This window comes from Vicia villosa, linkage group LG5 (assembly GCF_029867415.1).
Source record: "Vicia villosa cultivar HV-30 ecotype Madison, WI linkage group LG5, Vvil1.0, whole genome shotgun sequence".
In the NCBI taxonomy this organism is placed as follows: Eukaryota; Viridiplantae; Streptophyta; class Magnoliopsida; order Fabales; family Fabaceae; genus Vicia; species Vicia villosa.
This window is the reverse complement of record NC_081184.1, coordinates 29937566-29957206: the sequence shown is the minus strand read 5'-3', so window position 1 is coordinate 29957206 and position 19641 is coordinate 29937566. Positions and strand designations below refer to the sequence as shown.

The following is a 19641-nucleotide window of genomic DNA, read 5'->3' as shown; positions in this document are numbered from 1 at the left end:
ATTAAATTATACATACAAAAATAGATTTGTACCATGATTCATATGATGGTTTGTCAAATCAATTGTTGACTAATTTCCCACTTGCGCATATTTAACTCTTCAAGCAACATCTCCAATCATGCAGCATAGGAGGCTTCAACATACTCTTCCTCACATGAAGACAAAGCCACAATTCCTTGATTCTTTTAAATCTATGAGATTGGTGCTAATCCAAGCATGAACAAATAATTATTCATGCTTGTCTATTATCTTGATCACCACACCGATCTGAATTAGAATAATCATACGCCCTGGCTTTAGTTTATATGGCATGAGTACTCCATGGTCAATTGTACCTTAGGATTCTCTTTACTTCAAGTAGATGAGATAATCTTACTTTCACATACATTCCATGTTCTGATGTACACTTATTGAAACCTAGCTTGATCAAGAAGTTACCAATCCTCTTGTTTTAGGCCCTAAGTGATTGCTCTAATCCATACAAAGCTTTTCTCAACATGTACACCATCTTTTCTTGCCCTTTCACCTCAAAATCACATGGACGGTTCACATAAACTTTATTCTTGTAAAGGTTCGTTGAAGAAGGTTGATTTTACATCAAGTTGGTGCATCTTCCAACATCTATCTACTGCAATGGCTACAACAATTCTTTTCATTCGTTGCACCTTGCCAATTCTCAAATTTCATGACTTAAACATGATCTATTGGCTCTGATTCAACTATCATGTCTTTTTAAACTAGGTCACCATTTCCTCTTATTGGGTGATCTAGAAAACTATCATAATCATTCAGTCGAACCGATTAAGTTTCGGCTCTTGTTAGTCATCTCACCTCCTAAGGTTGTGTAGGTTCAGTCTCAGCTTCTACTTCTTATTCATCATCTTGAAGAGTGGTTGTAATGTGGCGTGAACTATCACTCTCCTGCATTGATTTGAGCCAGTTTCATCATTTAATTTCATCAAATTTCACATCTCTACTAATAACTGCCTTGTTTTCAATTGGTGAGAACAACTTGTAGGCACTTGTGGAATTGTAGCAAACTAAAACCATGGTTTGTCCCCTATCATCAAGCTTCATTATGATTTTCTTAGGTACATGTGTGTAACAAAATGAGCCAAAAATATTGAAGTGACCAACACTTGGTTTTAGACTTGACCAAGCTTTATAAGGTGTCTTATTGTTCAACTTCTTTGTTGGACATCTATTGATGATGTAGACATCAACAAAAGTAGCTTCACCCCAAAAAGTGGTTTGCCATTTGCCCTGCCTTAAGCATGATTCTGTCCATGCTTAAAATAGTTTTTGAATTTTTTTTCTTCATGGGACAGATGTCGCACGCGATGTCCTAGCAACTTGTTCAACAAGTTAAATCAGAGTCGCCAGAATTAACTTATACAAGATGATGGAGGAGAAAATCAATAAACAACATAGATAATTGATAACCCAGTTTGATGCAACTTGCACCTACGTCTAGAGGGTTGGCTTCCAACCCATGAAAGGAAATTCATTATTAGTAGCTTAGTACATTTAGTCTTACAAGAAAAACAAACCATATGTTGTCATATGCCTTTTCCTAACACCATCCATTGACTTTCTATTTAGATCACCCCTGTATATGAGAACCCTTCTCACTTTCTCTCAAACACTAGATTTTCAATCACTGAACCCTAGTGATCAACCTCAATCACAACTATGAGTGATGTTGAATCTTATAACTCAACTAGACAAACCTACAACTATGCCAAGTTACTGAAACATAGTGTGATGTACATAAAACAACAAGGACTCCTTGTAAACCTAACACTCTAAAATCTTTAATGTTAACTCTTGAGTTCTAATGCAGGCTGTGAGATCCTTATATAGCATAATCATTATGGGATTTTCTTCACGGATATTTGATTTGATTTTGTCATGAATAGATGCAGAATCTGTTGGATATTATTTGTTCCTTAAATTTCTCCAACAAGATATGATTTATTTCAATTTAAATTCAAATTTAAATCTGAATTAATCTTTATCGAGCTGTCAAATAAATCACTTAATCATATTCTTAAATTAATAACAATAAAATCTTTAACAAATCTTTTACAAAATATACTCCAAAATATAATAGTCTAGCCTGTTGAGCAAAGGCCCAAATATCGTACGACATGCTGAGACATCATGTCCAGCATGTGTCAGTTATGCAGTTCCATACGCTTAATCAAGCTAGATCAACTTGAACACTTATTCATGTTGTTGTTTTGCAAAATGCATCCAATTCAAAGGACCATTTCAAAAAGAACTTCAATTTACCCCCTTTGGAAAATTGTGGCAAAACAACTCTTCAAGATATAACACTTTGTTAAAAACTTCAAGATATAGCAATTTTCCAGATCAGAACAAGTGGCAACCAGTAGAATCATTGGACTTAATCAACCAGTAGAGTCATTGGTCTTCATTAGAGCATTTAGTCACTAGCAGCAACATTCTTCCAGTTTATCAGGGGTAAGCAAAGCAGCAGCAAATAGTATAATCATGTATGAACATTCAGATGCTTCCACATGATCCATTTAGTTGCTCCAAAAAAATAGACAATCCAATCCATCATGCAATCATTCATAAACTTAGTCATGCATTAACTTAGTTAGTATATAGTGAGTAGCATACAATCCTACTAACTAACAACATTAGTACTTCCTCAACAATCAATATTAAAGAATCACCAGGTTTACCTGCACACAGCAGATACACCACTTCTCACCATCACTCCCTTTTTCTGTCATAATTTGTCAAATAGATAATTCTTCAAAGAAGTCAACATGCATAGAAGTTAGCATGCACAAGGTCAGTCATGCAAGGTTAGTATGTTAGTACATGCACAACCAGAACATGAGAAAAACCACCAAAATCAACATCAAAAGATGCACAACCATTATTACACAACCCAATTTTAAGAGGATATAAAGCTGTTACGCCCGGAAATTCGATTATTCGCTTAATCTAGACGTTCGGAGTGTTTAGTGAAGTTTTCGTATTTTGAGACGATTTAGTCGGTATTAGTTCGGGATAGTGGATCGATATTTAATCAAGAGTTTTGATATTTTCAGTATTAGAAATATTATTGGAATAATATTTGAAGTTTTGGGAATTTTTCGAGTAATTAAGATTAGACCGGAAATATGATATATTGATTGAATTTAGATTGTCAGTGTTATTTTAAGAAGCGTATTTGAATTTATTAAGTTAAAAGTCGGATTTTAGTCGGACGGTCGAAAAATAATATTAAGAATAATATTATTTACAAGTCGGAATTTATTATATTGTTGGAATATTAATAAAAATGATATTTTGATTTAATTGGAGTTATTTATCTTATTGGGCCTAAATTGGTTTGTGGAGTATGATAAAGAAGAGTTGTTATATGCTAAGCCCAATTGGAATAATAAAATTAGGGTTTTAGAGATATGAAGTGTAGTGTTGTCATTTGGAGAAAACAAAGTTTGAAGAGAAGGAGGCAAACCAAGAGGAACAAGCTTGGAGATGCAATTGGAGACCCATTGAGTTGCTTCATTTGACAAGGTAAGTGTGAGATTCTCTTCCTATAATGGGGTTTATGAGCAATTGTATGTTGGGATTAGGGATTTAGGTTTTGCTTGCTATATTGAATATGTTCATAGCTGAATGTTTGCAATTGCCGTGCTAGTTGGTTCTGGAAATTGAAAGTCTTCCGTTAGTGTTCGTGTTACTAATCTAACTGGCGGCACTCTCTTTATGCTTCACTTTCACATCTATTCATAGTGGTTGACACTTTAAACTTGATTAAAGAAAGTATTTAATTGAAATGCATTCATATTAGTTGATATTTTAAGACAAACTCTTATTACACTTTGAGAATGTTATCCATCATGTGCTTTTAAAAATTGTCCATTCATAATGTAGTTTCTTTTGTTTCGTTTTCTTCTGCTGTTATTTATATGTTGGTATGTTTTCCATACCTCATACTATCACTTTATATATATATATATATATATATATATATATATATATATATATATATATATATATATATATATATATATATATATATATATATATATATATATATATATATATATATATATATATATATATATATATATATATATTGAAAGATATATTGAAAATGGAACCCCATTTATGAAAGGAAATAAATTAAAAACAGTAGGATAGGACTAATATAGTTCAAAACAGTTTCAATGATCGAAATAGTTGAATTAAACGGTATAATTAGTTGTTCGGAATTTGATGAAAATTTACGTGGTAGTTAAGTTTAATTAGTAGGTTAATGTGGTGGTGATATTTTGTCGAAATTGTGATACTAATCGGTCGATTAAATTAATAGTTGAATTAATTCTTTTAATAAGCCTATTTAATTGGAATAAACTTGAACTTAGATTAACTATTCGGTTTATCGGTAAATTATGATATATTGAGAATTTAACCGAACGAATCGAATAACCGGTAAAGGATATAATTGTATCCGGGTCAACCGATTGAGTTGTGTTTTTGGTGACTTGGAAGTGTAACCCGAAGACTCATAAAGTCGTGAATATTAACAATATAACCGAAAATTAGATAACCGGTAGCGATGCAGAATTTGCACAATTAATTGAAGTGTGCTTTGTGATTAATTTTAGTTAGTTGATAGTGGATTAGTGAGTTAATTAGAAGACTAATTTATAGAGGATTATGAGACTAATTTGAATTGACTAAATAAGTCGAATTTTTGTGATATACCGAAGCATGACGACGTTGTCGTTTTGATACTTAACTTGATATCTAATTTAGTTAAATGTTAATTGGAAGTTGATTCGGTTTACTTGATAAATTAGCATGTTGAGATTACTCTACGAACTGAACGAAAATTGTGATTTCGGTTTGAATGCCTTTGTTGCGAATAATGTTGTGATTTCCAATATGGTTATTAATGTGCATCATATGTGATTAGCCTTATGGCATGAACCCTAGCGAGTTGTCGTTAGTTTAGTCGATTACGACGATAGTTGTGATAGTCCTGATGAAGTGTGTATTTGTGATGATGACGTGCCGAACATGATGATAATTGTGATGATCTTGTTTATATGGGAAGTTGTATAACTGCGATGATGTGTCGAAACATGACAATGTTTGTGATGATTGATAATATGTGATGTTGTATATATTTGTGATGATAACTTTGTGACTAAGTGAAGATGAATGATTAATTGTGACGTTGAATTACCTCTAATAATTGGTAATTATAAGTGACATGGGCGTATGCCTAGTGATGATGTGTGATTGTGATGAGTATGTTCTGTATGTCTTGTTTGTCGAGTCACATTTCATATGCATACTTTGTGACAGCCTGGATTGGAAAATTAGTGACGAAGGCTTATGCCTTATGCCTCAGATTCTGGCAATTGATGACGGGGGCTGATGCTCCGATTGGTACCACATGCATATACATGAGTCATATCTCATGTGTCTTATGTGATTCATAGTTGTGACATTTTGTGACTATATCGTGATTGCATATCGTGACTTGTTAAATGATGGAAGTATGTGAATATGTGAATTGATGATTTTGCGAATAGTATGATGATATCGATGTTTGTGAATACAATTAACAGAATATGTCTGGTGTGACTTATATGTGATGTTTTGTGATTAGCCGTATATGTGATGTTTTGTAATTAAATATAGGGTTTAATATACTTCACCCCCTACCAATATAGCGAGATTCAGTTTGGCCCCCTTGAATGTTTTTTTTACCAAACGCACCTTATAAAACTCAAAACATGGATTTACCACTCCCTATTACCATACTTGTTGACTGGTCAGTCTGATAGTGGACACGATGGCGCTTTGTTATGGCTGAGTTGGAAATTTTGAAAAGAATTTAGTGATTAGGTTATGTTTACCCCCCCCCCCCCCCAAACATACATTTCCAGATTAGGGTTTTTGACAAATTTGGAAACGAGAAGGAGAAGACGGACAAACGATGGCTGAAGACGGCGGCGAAACGGTGGAATCGGTTGAGGTAAGTGCTCATTTCTTGTTCTTCACCGGTACTGCGTGTTTTCTTTCTTCTTACATCACGTTTTGTTTGCAGTTGAATGTTAGGTTTGATTGTTTGTTTCACCATGGAGGAGAATTTATGAAGCCTCGCGACGGTGAGATGATTTACAGAGGAGGGGTTACGACGCTTATTACTGGGGTACACATTGAAACCTGGACTCAGAGTCACATTCAAAAGGTAGTAAGTGGGTGGGGTTATGGAGTTGGGTCATTTAGGTTATGGAAAAAAATTCCTGAAATAGATCCTAACTTTTTCGAGATTAAGAGTGATTATGATGCTTATGATTTAGCTGCGTTTGCCCGTTCGATGAGAGTAGATGGGAAATTGTTTGTTGAACACGGTGCAGATAAACACAGTAAGAAACCTAGGTGTGTGAATGAAAGGATAGAGTTAGAGGTAAGTGATGAAGAGCATGTAAAAGGGATGAATGATAGTGAGGATGAGAGGGCCAGAGCTCTTGATGATGGTTTTGGAGAGGTTGATGTTACTTTACCAGTTAGTGAGGGGCCTGTTGTAGCTGGTTTGTTGACTTATCCTAGTAAGAGTAAAGGTGAGAGTGAAAATAAAGGTGAGGATGATGAATATTTGAGTGAGGATTTACTAAGTTCTGATCCTGATGCCTCAAAGGAAGAAAAAGAGCCTAGGTTTGATAAGTTTAAGAAGGAGGAGCTTAATAAGGATTTCAAATTTAAATGGGGTATGGAATTCAATAGCTTAGATGATTTTAGAGAGGCCATCCGTGAGTGGACAGTACTAAATGGCAGGGAAATTACCTTCGTAAAAAATGAGAGTTATAGAGTGAGGGTTGAATGCAAGGCTAAATGTGGTTTTTTAATGCTTTGCTCTAAGGTGGGCCATAAGCACAATTATGCCATAAAGACTATAAAAGATACCCACACATGTGCAAAGGTTTTGGATAACAAAAGTGCAAGTTCTAAGTGGGTGGCTAAGGCTGTGGTCAAAAAGATGAGAACATCTGACAAGGTAAGGATATGTGACATAATCCAAGACATGAGGCAAAATTATTCTGTTGGGATCACTGTGTGTAGGGCATGGAAAGCAAAGTTGATTGCCAAAAATATCATTGAAGGAGATGCAGACAAGGAGTATGCCAATTTGTGGAGGTATGCAGCTGAGTTGCATAGGGTCAATCCTGTAAACACTGTGAAGATAAATATAGAGAGGCCTTTACCTACAATCCAACCAAGGTTTGGATCTTTTTATTTCTGTTTTGATGGATGTAAAAAAGGTTTTACAAATGGTTGTAGACCCTTCATTGGGGTAGATGGATGTCACTTGAAAACAAAGTATGGAGGTCAACTATTGATTGTTGTTGGAAGAGACCTAAATGACCAATACTTCCCTTTGGCCTTTGGAGTGGTGGAAACAAAAACTAAGGAATCATGGAGGTGGTTTATACAATTGTTAATGGAAGATATTGGTAAAGACAGAAGAATTGTCTTTATTTCAGATCAGTAAAAGGTAGAGTTTATTTATCCATCATTATATGTCATTCTCTTTAAATCCTTGTTTCTAATGGTTGTTTCTTCATTTGTTTCAGGGTCTGGTTGTAGTTTTTGAAGAATTGTTTGAAAGAATTGAACATAGGTTATGCTTGAGGCACTTATATGCGAATTTTAAGAAGAAGTTTGGTGGAGGAGCATTGATAAGAGACTTGATGATAGGAGCAACCAAGGCAACCTACCAACAAGCATGGACATTGAAGATGAATGAGTTGAAGGCTGTAGATCCAAAGGCTTGGGCATGGCTTATGGCAGTTCCTACAAAGTCTTGGTGTAAGCATGCATTTTCATTCTATCCTAAGTGTGATGTACTTATGAATAACATAGCTGAGTCATTCAATGCCACTACTTTGAATGCTACAGATAAACCTATATTGACCATATTCAAATGGATTAGAAAATATCTGATGAGTAGGTGTAGTAATTCTACTTTGAAACTAGACAAGTGGCCACACAAAGTGATGCTTATTCCCAGGAAAAGATTAGACAATGAGGTAGCTATGAGTGGACATTGGTTGCCAACATGGGCTATGGAAGAGAAATTTCAGGTCACTCATGCTTATAACAGACAAGAGTTCATAGTTGACATTGCTAAAAAGAATTGCACATGTAATTTTTGGGATCTAGTAGGTATTCCATGTAGACATGTTGTTGCTGCATTAGGGTTTAGACAGCAGAACCCAGAGGAATTTGTTCATGAGTATTACACTAGAGACGGGTATGCCATGTGCTATGGATTTGCTATTAGTCCAATTAATGACACAGACACGTGGCCTGAGGTTGAAAGTGAAGAACTGTTACCTCCTAATTATAAAAAGGGACCTGATAGGCCTAGGAAGCTAAGAATAAGGGAAAGTGGAGAAGAAGGAGCAAGAAGAAGGTTACCTCAACAAGTAATAGTATCAAGGGAAGAGGAAAGATGTTTTACAAGCCAATTGTAAGGAGAAGGGTAAGTGAGAGGATAAAGGAGAACTGGTTCAAGAAACCTAAACCATTCACTGGTCCAGGTTCTGACCCTGAGCAGCCTATTTGTATGGACATTGAAGAAGAGGAATCTTCAAAGAATACTCCAAAGAAGGCATCAAAGATTCCTCCAAAGAAGGTATAAAAGGGTACTCCAAAGAAGGCATTAAAGGGTACTCCAAAGAAGACTACTCCAAAGAAGGGAACTCCGAAAAAGAAGAATTGAATTTACCTTATGTGTTTAATACTGTTTTTAGACCTCTTTGTTTATTTTGAGTAGCACATGTGTGGTGCACTTATGTAATACTTATGCTGACTGCTAAGACAGTTTTAGTAGTGTTATGAATTATGCCCATGATTTGGTGCACTTATTTTGTAGTGTGTTTTAAATTATGCCCATGATTTGGTGCACTTGTTATGTAATACTTTCTGCTAAGATATGCTTATTTTGTAATGTATTTTGAATTATGCCCATGTTTTGGTGCACTTGTTATGTAACAGTTGAGCTTTAGTTCATTTAATCTTGCAACACCTTTTATATTTCACTTTACTTAACAGAAAGGTTACAATGAAAATATTCTTTTCATTGAGATAAAATACACTAGAATAATTGGACATAAAAATAACTCATTTTATTGACATAAAATCAACAAGGTTTTACATCCAAATGCTACCCAAATACATAATGTCAAACAAGGAGATGTTAAACTAAGAAATACAATATGCCAATAACCAAAAAACAGAGAATCAATGTTGTCTTCTTCAGCCTCATATTAGCACTTGTCAGACTTGCAATCTTCTTCTTCAACTTCTCAATTTTGTTTGTTGATGTCTCCAACTTCACTGCTAGTATATCACAACTTTTACATTCTGGTAGATTCATCCTATGCCCATTGATATGGTCTCTGATTTCATCATCCCACAAGAACAATTCACAGCTATTTCCAGACTACAAAACTCAATGAAGAATTGTTTAATAATAAATAAATTTCCAGATAACATGAAATACATGAAATTGAACTTTCTACATGAAATTGAACAATTTTCCAGATAACACAGAAGCATACTTACCCCGGCATTGCGGCATTTCCAGAACTTTCTATTGCGATTTTGAACCGTGTTGGCCACCAACATCTTCATTGGTCTGTCACAACCACATCTGGGTAAATCTGGAAACAAATTTACACTGCTACCATACGAGTTGCTTTCGGCCATGAATGAAGAAGATGAATCTGGGTGTGACGAAGATGGAGGAAGGACGATGATGGATCAAAGGCGATGAGAAAGAGAAGGAGAGGAATGATTCACGGTGGAGAAAGAGAGAAAGATGAACCCTTATTTTATGAGGGTGGAGAAATAGGGATCCCAGTCAGCGCCACCGTGTCCACTATCAGACTGACCAGTCAGCAAGTGTGGTAACAGGGAGTGGTAAATTCATGTTTTGGGGTTTATAAGGTGCGTTTGGTAAAAAAAAAAACATTCAAGGGGGCCAAACCGAATCTTGAAATATTGGCGGGGGGTGAAGTATATTAAGCCAAAGAAACCATTGATAATTCTTAAATCAAATTGAACATAACAGAAGCACATAGCCAGTATTCATGCACTAATTATTACAGAAAATGAAATCACACACATGATTAAAAGCAAAGGAAACTAACATTCAGTTTTTATAACAAACACCTAAGCAAAACACACAGAAAATAAAAATATTCCTAATCAATCTTCTCCATTTTAATTATCTTCTTCAGCTTGTTTGATGACAGTTCCCCATCATGTAATCCGTCCAAATCAATAGATTCACTTGATGCAGCAGGAAGATGTCTCTTACCACCAGGTGTGACAGCATCAGGCTTGTGTTCAGATGTAATTTCCAGGTCCTGCAATGCCACGATGAAGACTATTAGTTAGGAATATTGATATAAATGTAAGTCGGTAAGTGTTAGTAATATTGATATAAATGTAAGTAGGTAAGTGTGTTGCAGTGAGACTTACTGTAACCAATTCACAGTCTTCATTGGCATCTGTTTTAGCTTCATCAACACTCTCTTTAATCTATATATTGTTAAACACAGTTTTCAATATAACATAATCACAGGAAAAGCAAAAAAAATGCATACACAGTTTAAAATTTCTACCTCCAGAGTATCAGGTACGACAGTTTGGATTGGAATAGGTTCCTTGAGAATTTACCAAAGAAAAACAAAATCAGGCCAAAAATTGTTATAATATGAAGTCCTCTTTTATAAAACAAATGTCAGTTTATTAGAGCTGACCTCATCTGTTCCCTATTTTTCCTTAAGTTGCTGGATAATAGGATCATTTTTTATAATCATAACGACAGAACAGTTCTTCCAGCGTGGATGCCACTTAACCTTCATAGCCATTTCCAACTTCAACAACTGATCAAGTGCTAACGGAAAGTCCAATGGATCAGTAATTCCAGCCTATTAAAACAACTGGCCATATTAGTGTACACAGAGTATTGAAAAGTACATTCTAATTCGTCTGCACAACATAAATATAACCTGAATCATAGTGTTACGAAGTTGCGATGCAGATAAACCCAACAACATTTCACATTCTCTGTTCCAGAAGACAAAATTGCAGCTTTGGCCCCCGTGAGTAACCTCAATTTCAATCTTATACCTGAACATCATAAGAAGTCGTTCCGTTAAAAAAGCCGACAACATAGAAACATCAAAAACATGACAGAAACAACATCTATTAGGTGAGAACAACTAAAACCTAAGGACTTCAGCCATGGTTTCATGACCAGCTTCACACTCAAAGGGGGGGCTGTCCCCGCGCGCTATAGATTGACACATATGGCAGGCACGATAGAACCATCCAAACGGAGATGCTACTAATAATTTTGTTGTAGCGACAGTAGCGCAAAATCTAACCTGGACAAATAGCCGCCAAAATGAGAAACATGTGACACACTAAACAATGAGGTTATAATTACGATAATATAGGAAAATAGAAAGACATACATCCGTAAGTTGAATAATCTCAGCAATAGGCAAAACAACAGCCTTTGAGAACAATTTTTGCACAGGAGTGAGCTGTTGATTTTCAGAACTTTGGGAGGAATATTGGGAATTCCCTCCAAGTTGGTCAGACAGGGTTACCTTGCTCTCCTCAGGCATTCTGCAGAGCATGGATCATTATCAAATTCATACATGAAAAAAATAATTGCATAAAATGGATGACACTATCAACATACCTATCAATAAAGTCTTTCATGATCGGAAAATCAGCATCAACACATAAAAGGGTCACATTGTAGGTGTTTGTCACAGACAGAGGATACTTTCCTGCAAATTCAAATTACACCTTGTCAATATATTTATCACAGATTTTGTTGTTTTAGTATTAATTTAAAAAATAAGTCATGGAATAACCTTCTTCCTTCACTTTGGCATACTGAAGCAACACAACTGTAGGTAGTGATGCAGCAACCCTAACTTTGTTAAACTTGATGAACTGATCCGCGTATGATTCCCACAGAGTACAGTTCAACATGTTGTTGCTAAACCATGATCACAACACATTAATCTATATAACATGATTCATATATGAGGCAGTCTAATGTATAAAAAAACAAACCTGTGATCACGCAACATCATGCTAATTTGCTGCTTCTTTGCACCTGACTCAGTCTGCGCATAACCAATACTATCCACCATTCCAACGACATCTGAAATAAATTTATTAATTTCACACGGCTATAATGCATCAAAACATGAGACAATAAAAAAACCAAAAACCATACTCACGAATCAGAACATGTTTGTCAAACCTCCCTGTTATGATGTCTGAAAAACTTGTAAATAAAATCGATTTCGGGGGTATCTCATGTTTGTCTTCATCAAGAACAGACGTTCCAGCAGTAAACTTTATCATATATCTGTGTCCCGATGCCCTGAAGGCCAGAACATAAGGCACCACCTTAAAATTAGATACAGTATAAGTATGGCCTAATAAGCATTTTTCGGTGAAAACCGACACATGCGGTGCTGGAACAACAGCATGAATATCATCTCCCTGCAGCAGAAACCAAAAAATGATTCAAACTATACAAACATAGGTAAATGATAAACATACTGAAACATAAACAGGGTAATCACCAATTTGTCAACAAAGATCATTTCAAAATGTTCCTTGCTGTTGGACACAACTTTCCATCGGTGGTGAATCCTAACAACAATCTTCCAAAGCTCTTTTCCATCATTGATCTCTGCTATTCTCTCAACAGGCCTTGACATGATAATGCAAATTCACACTGCACTGAATGATTACCGTAGAAGTTAGCAAGCATGGAAAGAGAAGAATGAAATCACTGATAAATAGGCAAGCCATTTAAACACATAATTACTGCAATTGTGCAGTTTGGAACGTGGAGAGGCAAAGAGTAATGGTACTTACATAACTGCAGCAACATGAGAAGCTGTGAGGGTGAAACTTCCACAGCCATAACTGCCGCAGCCCACCATGCAGTTGAAGGATCAAAAATTCTGTAGTAACCACCAAAGCTGATGTGGATCACTGAGAGAAGAGTTGCTGATGTGGATAGCCTAAGAAAGTCTCAAATGGTAGACTTTTCTTATATGATAGATAATTGGTCTTGATTTGAAAAGACAAAATCCTTCTTTCAAATTATCAAAATTTCATTTATTTATTTCTTAATCTCACGAGTTATTTTTTTTCTTTTTGCATGATTATTTAATATAATTGACTTTATATGGGGATGTATCAAATGAGGATTTTGATTATTATGAGAACTGAAAACTTTTAATAATAACCGTACGATTTAAAATGAATGCCTCAGATTTCACTCAAATTTTAAGAGATAATAATTAATAGATAGATTCTGACTTAAATATATATCACATAAGTGCATATTTGAACATTGATTTTAAATCGTACAGTTGTTATTAAAAGTTTTCAGTTCTCATAATAACCAAAGTTCTCATTTGATATATATATATATATATATATATATATATATATATATATATATATATATATATATATATACAAATACATTTTATATTATATCAAATAAACTTTCTATTTCACGGGTCACTATTAGCAGTAGCACAATACATATTTTATTTTAATCAACACTTAATTAATTATATATCATTCTTGTTTTACTGATCTATTTTATTTCTTTTTTATTAGAATACAATTGAATTTATATAATTATTGTTTGAAAAGTGAATTCTTTCTTATAAATAGAACGAAAGATAATATATTTTAGAATAATATTAACATGTGCCCCTGTATAATTTGATCTATAATTGGATTACTAATCTCTATGACTATGGGATGAGTTCATTCTACAAAAATAGTAGTAAAAGCCTTGAAGAATGCATGACATTGATCTACTACAAGTATCTGAGTAAAATAATTATGGAAAAGTACAAAGTTGGTCGAAAATTATTGAGGTACAAATCTAGATGTGCACACATAAAGAGGGTGTCAGCGGAATGGAATGTTGATTGTTTATTGTAGAAAGTGAAATTTCGAGTACTTCAAGCACCATGTCATGTTTTCTGCACTGATTAAGTATAGTAACAAATCCAATACTTTTTGGTTCTCATAAGAGAATTTTTTACCAACCTGCCACTATTATAAAAACATAATACCACAATGCTATGAAATGAAAAAAAATGCCCAAATGCCACACTTTTCTTACATGTCTGTCCAGAAGTTGACCGGACCAGTGAACATTTTTTTTCTTCAATTGGGGTCCGGCCAGAGGTTGACCGGACTCTAACTAGGCCTTTTTTTTGGTTTTTTTTTTGTTTTAATTGATTTAAATGATTTATTAATTATAATAATTATTTTTTATTATGGTTCAACCAAAAAAAAAATAGATTTTTTTTTTCTTGTACACGTTTATGTCTTGAATAAAAAAAATATTGCCAAATAATTATTTTTTTAACTTTTTATTATATTTTAATTATTAAATATAATAAAAAACAATTATTGTAATTAAGAAATCATTTAAATCAATTAAAACAAAAAAAAAACAAAAAAAAAAGGCCCAGTTAGAGTCCGGCCAACCCCTGGCCGGACCCCAACTGAAGAAAAAAAATGTTCACTAATCCGGCCAACCCCTGAACGGACATGTAAGAAAAGTGTGACATTTGGGTATTTTTTTTTCATTTCATGGCATTGTGGTGTGGTATTATGTTTTCATAATAGTGGCATGTTGGTAAAAAAACCCTCTCATAAGAAAAGTATATCGTGGAAGATATATACTTAACATGTGCCCCAAAGACATAAGTTAATGAGATATTTATAGAAATTTTTTCTTGGAACTTGTGTATTCAGTGTATCAAAACTTTAAATATAACTTTATTGTATTTAATTATATTTAACTTTTTCTAATTATAGTATCTTTAACATGTGCCCTTAGGGCAGATGTTAGCATGACCCTAATTAAAATACACAGTTTTGATTCTTAAATAGTAGAAGTGCTTACTATATTTGAAATTCTCCTATCTTAAAAAATAGTAAAGCCTTAATTCTTTTATTTTAAATTTTTTCACATGAATAGTACTCCTATCACTTTAATAAAATTGACTATGAAAATAAAAATAAGCAAACTATTTTCTAATAGAGCCATTTCTAAACGCAAAATTACAAAGGTGTTTTACTTTTAAAAGGAAAAACATTAAAAAGTGGATCCAAAAATATTTGGCATGTGCAAGAAAAATTCGAATTAACATGGTTTTATCGTCAAATAGTTGCTACTGCATTATTATTGCTTTACGATATATCAAGATTAGGGTGAATGTTATTTTTAACGATTTGCAATTGACACCATATTGTAGAATTAAATTCATGCCCATGCTATTTCAACCTATTTAATAATTAATTTATCAAATCAAATTCATAAATTAGATAAGACAAATAAAAAATAAGAAACTTATTTGAAAAGAAGCTATCCCCACCGACAATCGAGATAGATCAGTACATGAGATGTGAATTTTTCTTTCAAATTTTATGAAAATTAATACTCAATTATAACTTTTATGTTGTGAGTCTTTGCATAATAACCCACTTTAGAGTTACATGAAAATTCAATAACACATATATTGCACATATATCATAGAAAATTTCTTCACTCACCTCCTAACCTTCTTGCTCACCCCTGGTGAATTTACAACACTACCTCTTGTTTCGGAAGTTCATTTCCGAAAAGGTATTTTTTTGAAAAAAAGGTGTTTTCGGAAATGTATCTCCGAAAACGTGTTTTTTTTAAATATAAAATATTGATTTCGGAGATGCATTTCCGAAATAAAGTTGTTTTTCAGAAAACGTGGTGTTTTCGGAAGTTCATCTCCGAACGCACCCCCCTTGAGGGAATTCGGAAATGAACCTCCGAATTTATGTCTGGACAGAAGAAAAATGAAAAACAACAACGATTCACTTTATTTAATCGGGTGATGTGAGATATTGGATCGAACTCTAGTATTGCCGAAGGGTAGCTTCTTGGTTCGACAGGGTTAAGCATGATGTCGAAGGTTGTTCACATGCTTGTGTCGAAGATGCTAGAGTTGTTAGCATGTTAAATTAGGTTTTAGTGTTTAAACCCTAATTTGTTAAGTTAGCTTGTTTATTAAGTTGGCTTGTGTAATGTGCCTTGTGGAAAAAGCCCATTAGTTAGTATGTTAAGTTTTATTATAAATAGCATACTAGTCTCTCATCATTGCTAAGCTGCAAATCCTAATTTAGGGTGAGAGAGGTTATTTGTTATTCTTGTAAACTTGTAATCTTGTTTTAAGAGAAAGTGAAAGAATAGCAGTTACAACCAATTCTTGTGTTCTTCTTCTCCTCTCTAATTCCCTATTATACTTTGTTATTGGTATCGTTTTTCACAACAAATTGGTGCGGTGAGCGTGGAGAAGATGCCTTCAACAAAGTATGAGATTGAAAAGTTCACCGGAGTGAATGATTTCGGTCTGTGGCGCTTGAAGATGAAAGCCCTACTGGTTCAGCAGGGTTGTTTGGAAGCGTTGAAGGGAGAGGCAGCCATGAATGCTGCATTAACGGCAGCGGAGAAGACAAATATGATCGAGAAAGCACACAGCGCAATTTTGTTGAGCCTTGGTGATAAGGTTCTCCGGCAGGTATCAAAGGAGACGACGGCATCAGGGTTATGGGTGAAACTTGAAAGTTTATATATGACCAAATCGCTGGTAAATCGACTCTACCTGAAGCAAGCTTTGTATTCATTCAAGATGGTTGAAGACAAAGTGTTAGCTGAGCAGTTGGATATGTTCAACAAGCTGATTCTTGATCTTGAAAATATCGATGTAAAGATTAATGATGAAGATCAAGCGCTGTTACAATTGTGCGCTTTGCCTCGATCACATGCTCACTTCAAAGAAACTCTCTTGTATGGAAGGGAGTCCCTGACGTTTGAAGAAGTTCAACCAGCCTTGTATTCTAAGGACTTGAATGAACGAAAGGAGCATAAACCTTCGACTGTTGGTGAAGGTTTGGCCGTTAAAGGAAAATTCTTGCGAGAGAATGGTAAGTTCGACAAGAAGGGCAAAAGCCAGTCAAAGTCTTACAGTTGCGAAGCATCTGGCATTCGATGCTATCATTGTAAGAAGGAGGGTCACACAAGAAAGGTGTGCCCTGAACGCCTGAAAGATCATGGAGGTAAGGATAATGGCAATGCAGCCATTGTTCAAGATGATTTCGAATCATCTGATGTTCTTGTGGTTTCAAGCAGTGACTCGAGAAAAGAGTGGATTATGGATTCAGGTTGCACTTGGCACATGACTCCAAACAAAGACTTGTTCGAGGAATTATGTGATCAAGAAGGTGGATCACTATTGCTGGGAAACAACAAGGCTTGCAAGATTGCAGGTGTTAGATCTGTGAGATTCAAGCTCCATGATGAGTCAATAAGGTTGTTGACTGAAGTCAGGTATGTTCCTGATTTGAAGAGAAATCTGCTTTCTCTTGGTGAATTCGACAAGAAAGGATATGTTTTCCAAGGAGAGAAAAGTATCCTAAGAGTCATGAAGGGTTCGAAGGAAGTCTTGAGAGGAGTGAAGAAATAAGGCTTGTATACCCTTGAGGCTGAAGTTGTAAGTGGTTCGACAAATGTTGCATCCACGAAACCTTTGTCGAAAACAGAAATCTGGCACATGAGATTGGGCCATGTCAGTGAAAGGGGTCTGGTCGAATTAGGGAAACAAAATCTGCTTGGTGGAGACAAAGTCGAAAAGCTGAAGTTTTGTGAACCATGTGTACTTGGAAAATCTTGCAGAGTGAAGTTCAACAAAGGCAAACAAAGAACACATGGATCCCTTGATTACATCCATGTTGATCTTTGGGGGCCTGCAAGGTGTCCATCACATTCAGGAGCAAGGTATTTTCTATCCATAGTAGATGATTATTCCAGAAAATTATGGGTATTCACCCAGAAGACTAAGGATGAAACTTTTGAGAATTTCAAAAGTTGGAAGACTCTGGTTGAAAATCAGACTGGCAGAAAGGTCAAGAGGTTGAGAACCGACAATGGCCTTGAATTTTGCAATGAGGCATTCGACAGTTTTTGTGTTGCCTCTGGTATTGCAAGGCATAGAACTACTGCAGGTACTCCACAACAAAATGGTTTGGCTGAAAGGTTTAATCGAACTATTTTGGAGAGAGTCAGATGCATGTTGACTAGTGCGGGGTTAACGAAGGTGTTCTGGGCTGAGGCTGTTTCGACAGCAACATATCTGATAAACAGATGTCCTTCGACAGCGTTAGATATGAAGACACCTGAAGAAGTTTGGTCGGGACATCCACCAGATCTCGACAAACTGAGAGTATTTGGATGCGTAGCCTATGCTCACATTAGGCAAGACAAGGTCGAACCTAGAGCTCTGAAATGCATGTTCATGGGATACCCAGAAGGAGTCAAAGCTGATAGGCTATGGTGCCTAGAGCCAGGTCACAGGAGGTGTATCACCAGTCGAGATGTTATTTTCAATGAAGCTGAAATGGCTTTTAAGAAACTGATGATGTTGGTCGAAGTACAGAAACATCTGACGAAGAGCTGGAACAGGTAGAGATTCCTGTTGAGGTGGAGCATGTTGATACTGAATTGCATATCCCTGATGAAGTCAAAGAAGAAGCAGAAGATGCTGAGGAAGTTGAGGAAACTGACGATGACTACCTATTGTCAAGAGATAGGTCGAGAAGAGTCATAAAGGCACCTCAGAGGCTTGGGTATGCAGATCTTATAACTTATGCCTTAATCTCTGCAAGTGAGGTTCTAGACGAAGAACCTAGAGACTACAAGGAAGTTATGAAGAGTCGAAATAAGACTGAATGGCTGAAGGCCATGGATGATGAGATGAAATCTCTTCATGATAATCATACTTCGGAAATGATCAAGAAACCTGTTGGGGCAAGGTTAGTCAGCTGTAAATGGATTTTCAAAGTTAAGGAAGGAATTGAAGGAGTGACGTCAAAAAGATACAAGGCAAGGTTAGTTGCAAGGGGTTTCACTCAGAAAGAAGGTGTCGACTTCAATGATGTGTTTTCTCCTGTTGTGAAGCATAGGTCCATTCGAATGTTACTTGCCATGGTAGCACAGTTCGATCTTGAATTAGAACAGATGGATGTGAAGACTGCGTTCTTGTATGGTGACCTAGATGAAACGATCCTGATGAGGCAACCTGAAGGGTATGTCGAAAAGGGGAAGGAAGATTATGTGTGCAAGTTAAAGAGATCTTTGTATGGGGTGAAACAATCTCCTCGACAGTGGAATAGGAGATTCAACAAGTTCATGGCACGCATAAGTTTCATTAGAAGTCAGTTCGACCACTGCGTTTACTTCAGATTTTGACCTGGTAATTCATTTGTTATTTTGTTGCTTTATGTGGATGATATTCTCATAGCAAGCAACAATGTTGAAGATGTGACGAGGGTGAAGGCTGAACTCAATAAGGAGTTCGATATGAAGGATCTGGGAGCTGCTTCCAGAATTCTTGGAATTGACATTCGAAGAGATAGAAAGAAGTCTAAGTTATGTTTATCTCAAGATGCATA

The 19641-nt window shown here is 35.4% G+C and overlaps 1 protein-coding gene across 1 annotated transcript; it reads right to left on the bottom strand.

Annotated features, from left to right (window-relative positions):
- Positions 1–10850: 10850 nt before the first annotated feature.
- Positions 10851–12833, bottom strand: LOC131604444 (uncharacterized). Its single transcript, XM_058876880.1, has 9 exons — positions 12696–12833; positions 12345–12612; positions 12175–12265; positions 11970–12097; positions 11792–11882; positions 11559–11715; positions 11311–11468; positions 11091–11211; positions 10851–11009 (listed from the first exon to the last, which is right to left on the bottom strand). Exons 1-9 carry the CDS (start codon positions 12831–12833, stop codon positions 10851–10853), a joined length of 1311 nt encoding a protein of 436 aa, XP_058732863.1.
- Positions 12834–19641: the final 6808 nt, after the last annotated feature.

Coding starts and splice junctions, on each gene's coding strand:
- LOC131604444 (XM_058876880.1), bottom strand. CDS start 12,833: ATGTCAAGGCCTGTTGAGAGAATAGCAGAGATCAATGATGGAAAAGAG. Junction 11,469..11,558: donor AGATTATTCAACTTACGGAT/GTATGTCTTTCT, acceptor CTATTTGTCCAG/GTTAGATTTTGCGCTACTGT. Junction 11,212..11,310: donor ACCATGGCTGAAGTCCTTAG/GTTTTAGTTGTT, acceptor TATGATGTTCAG/GTATAAGATTGAAATTGAGG.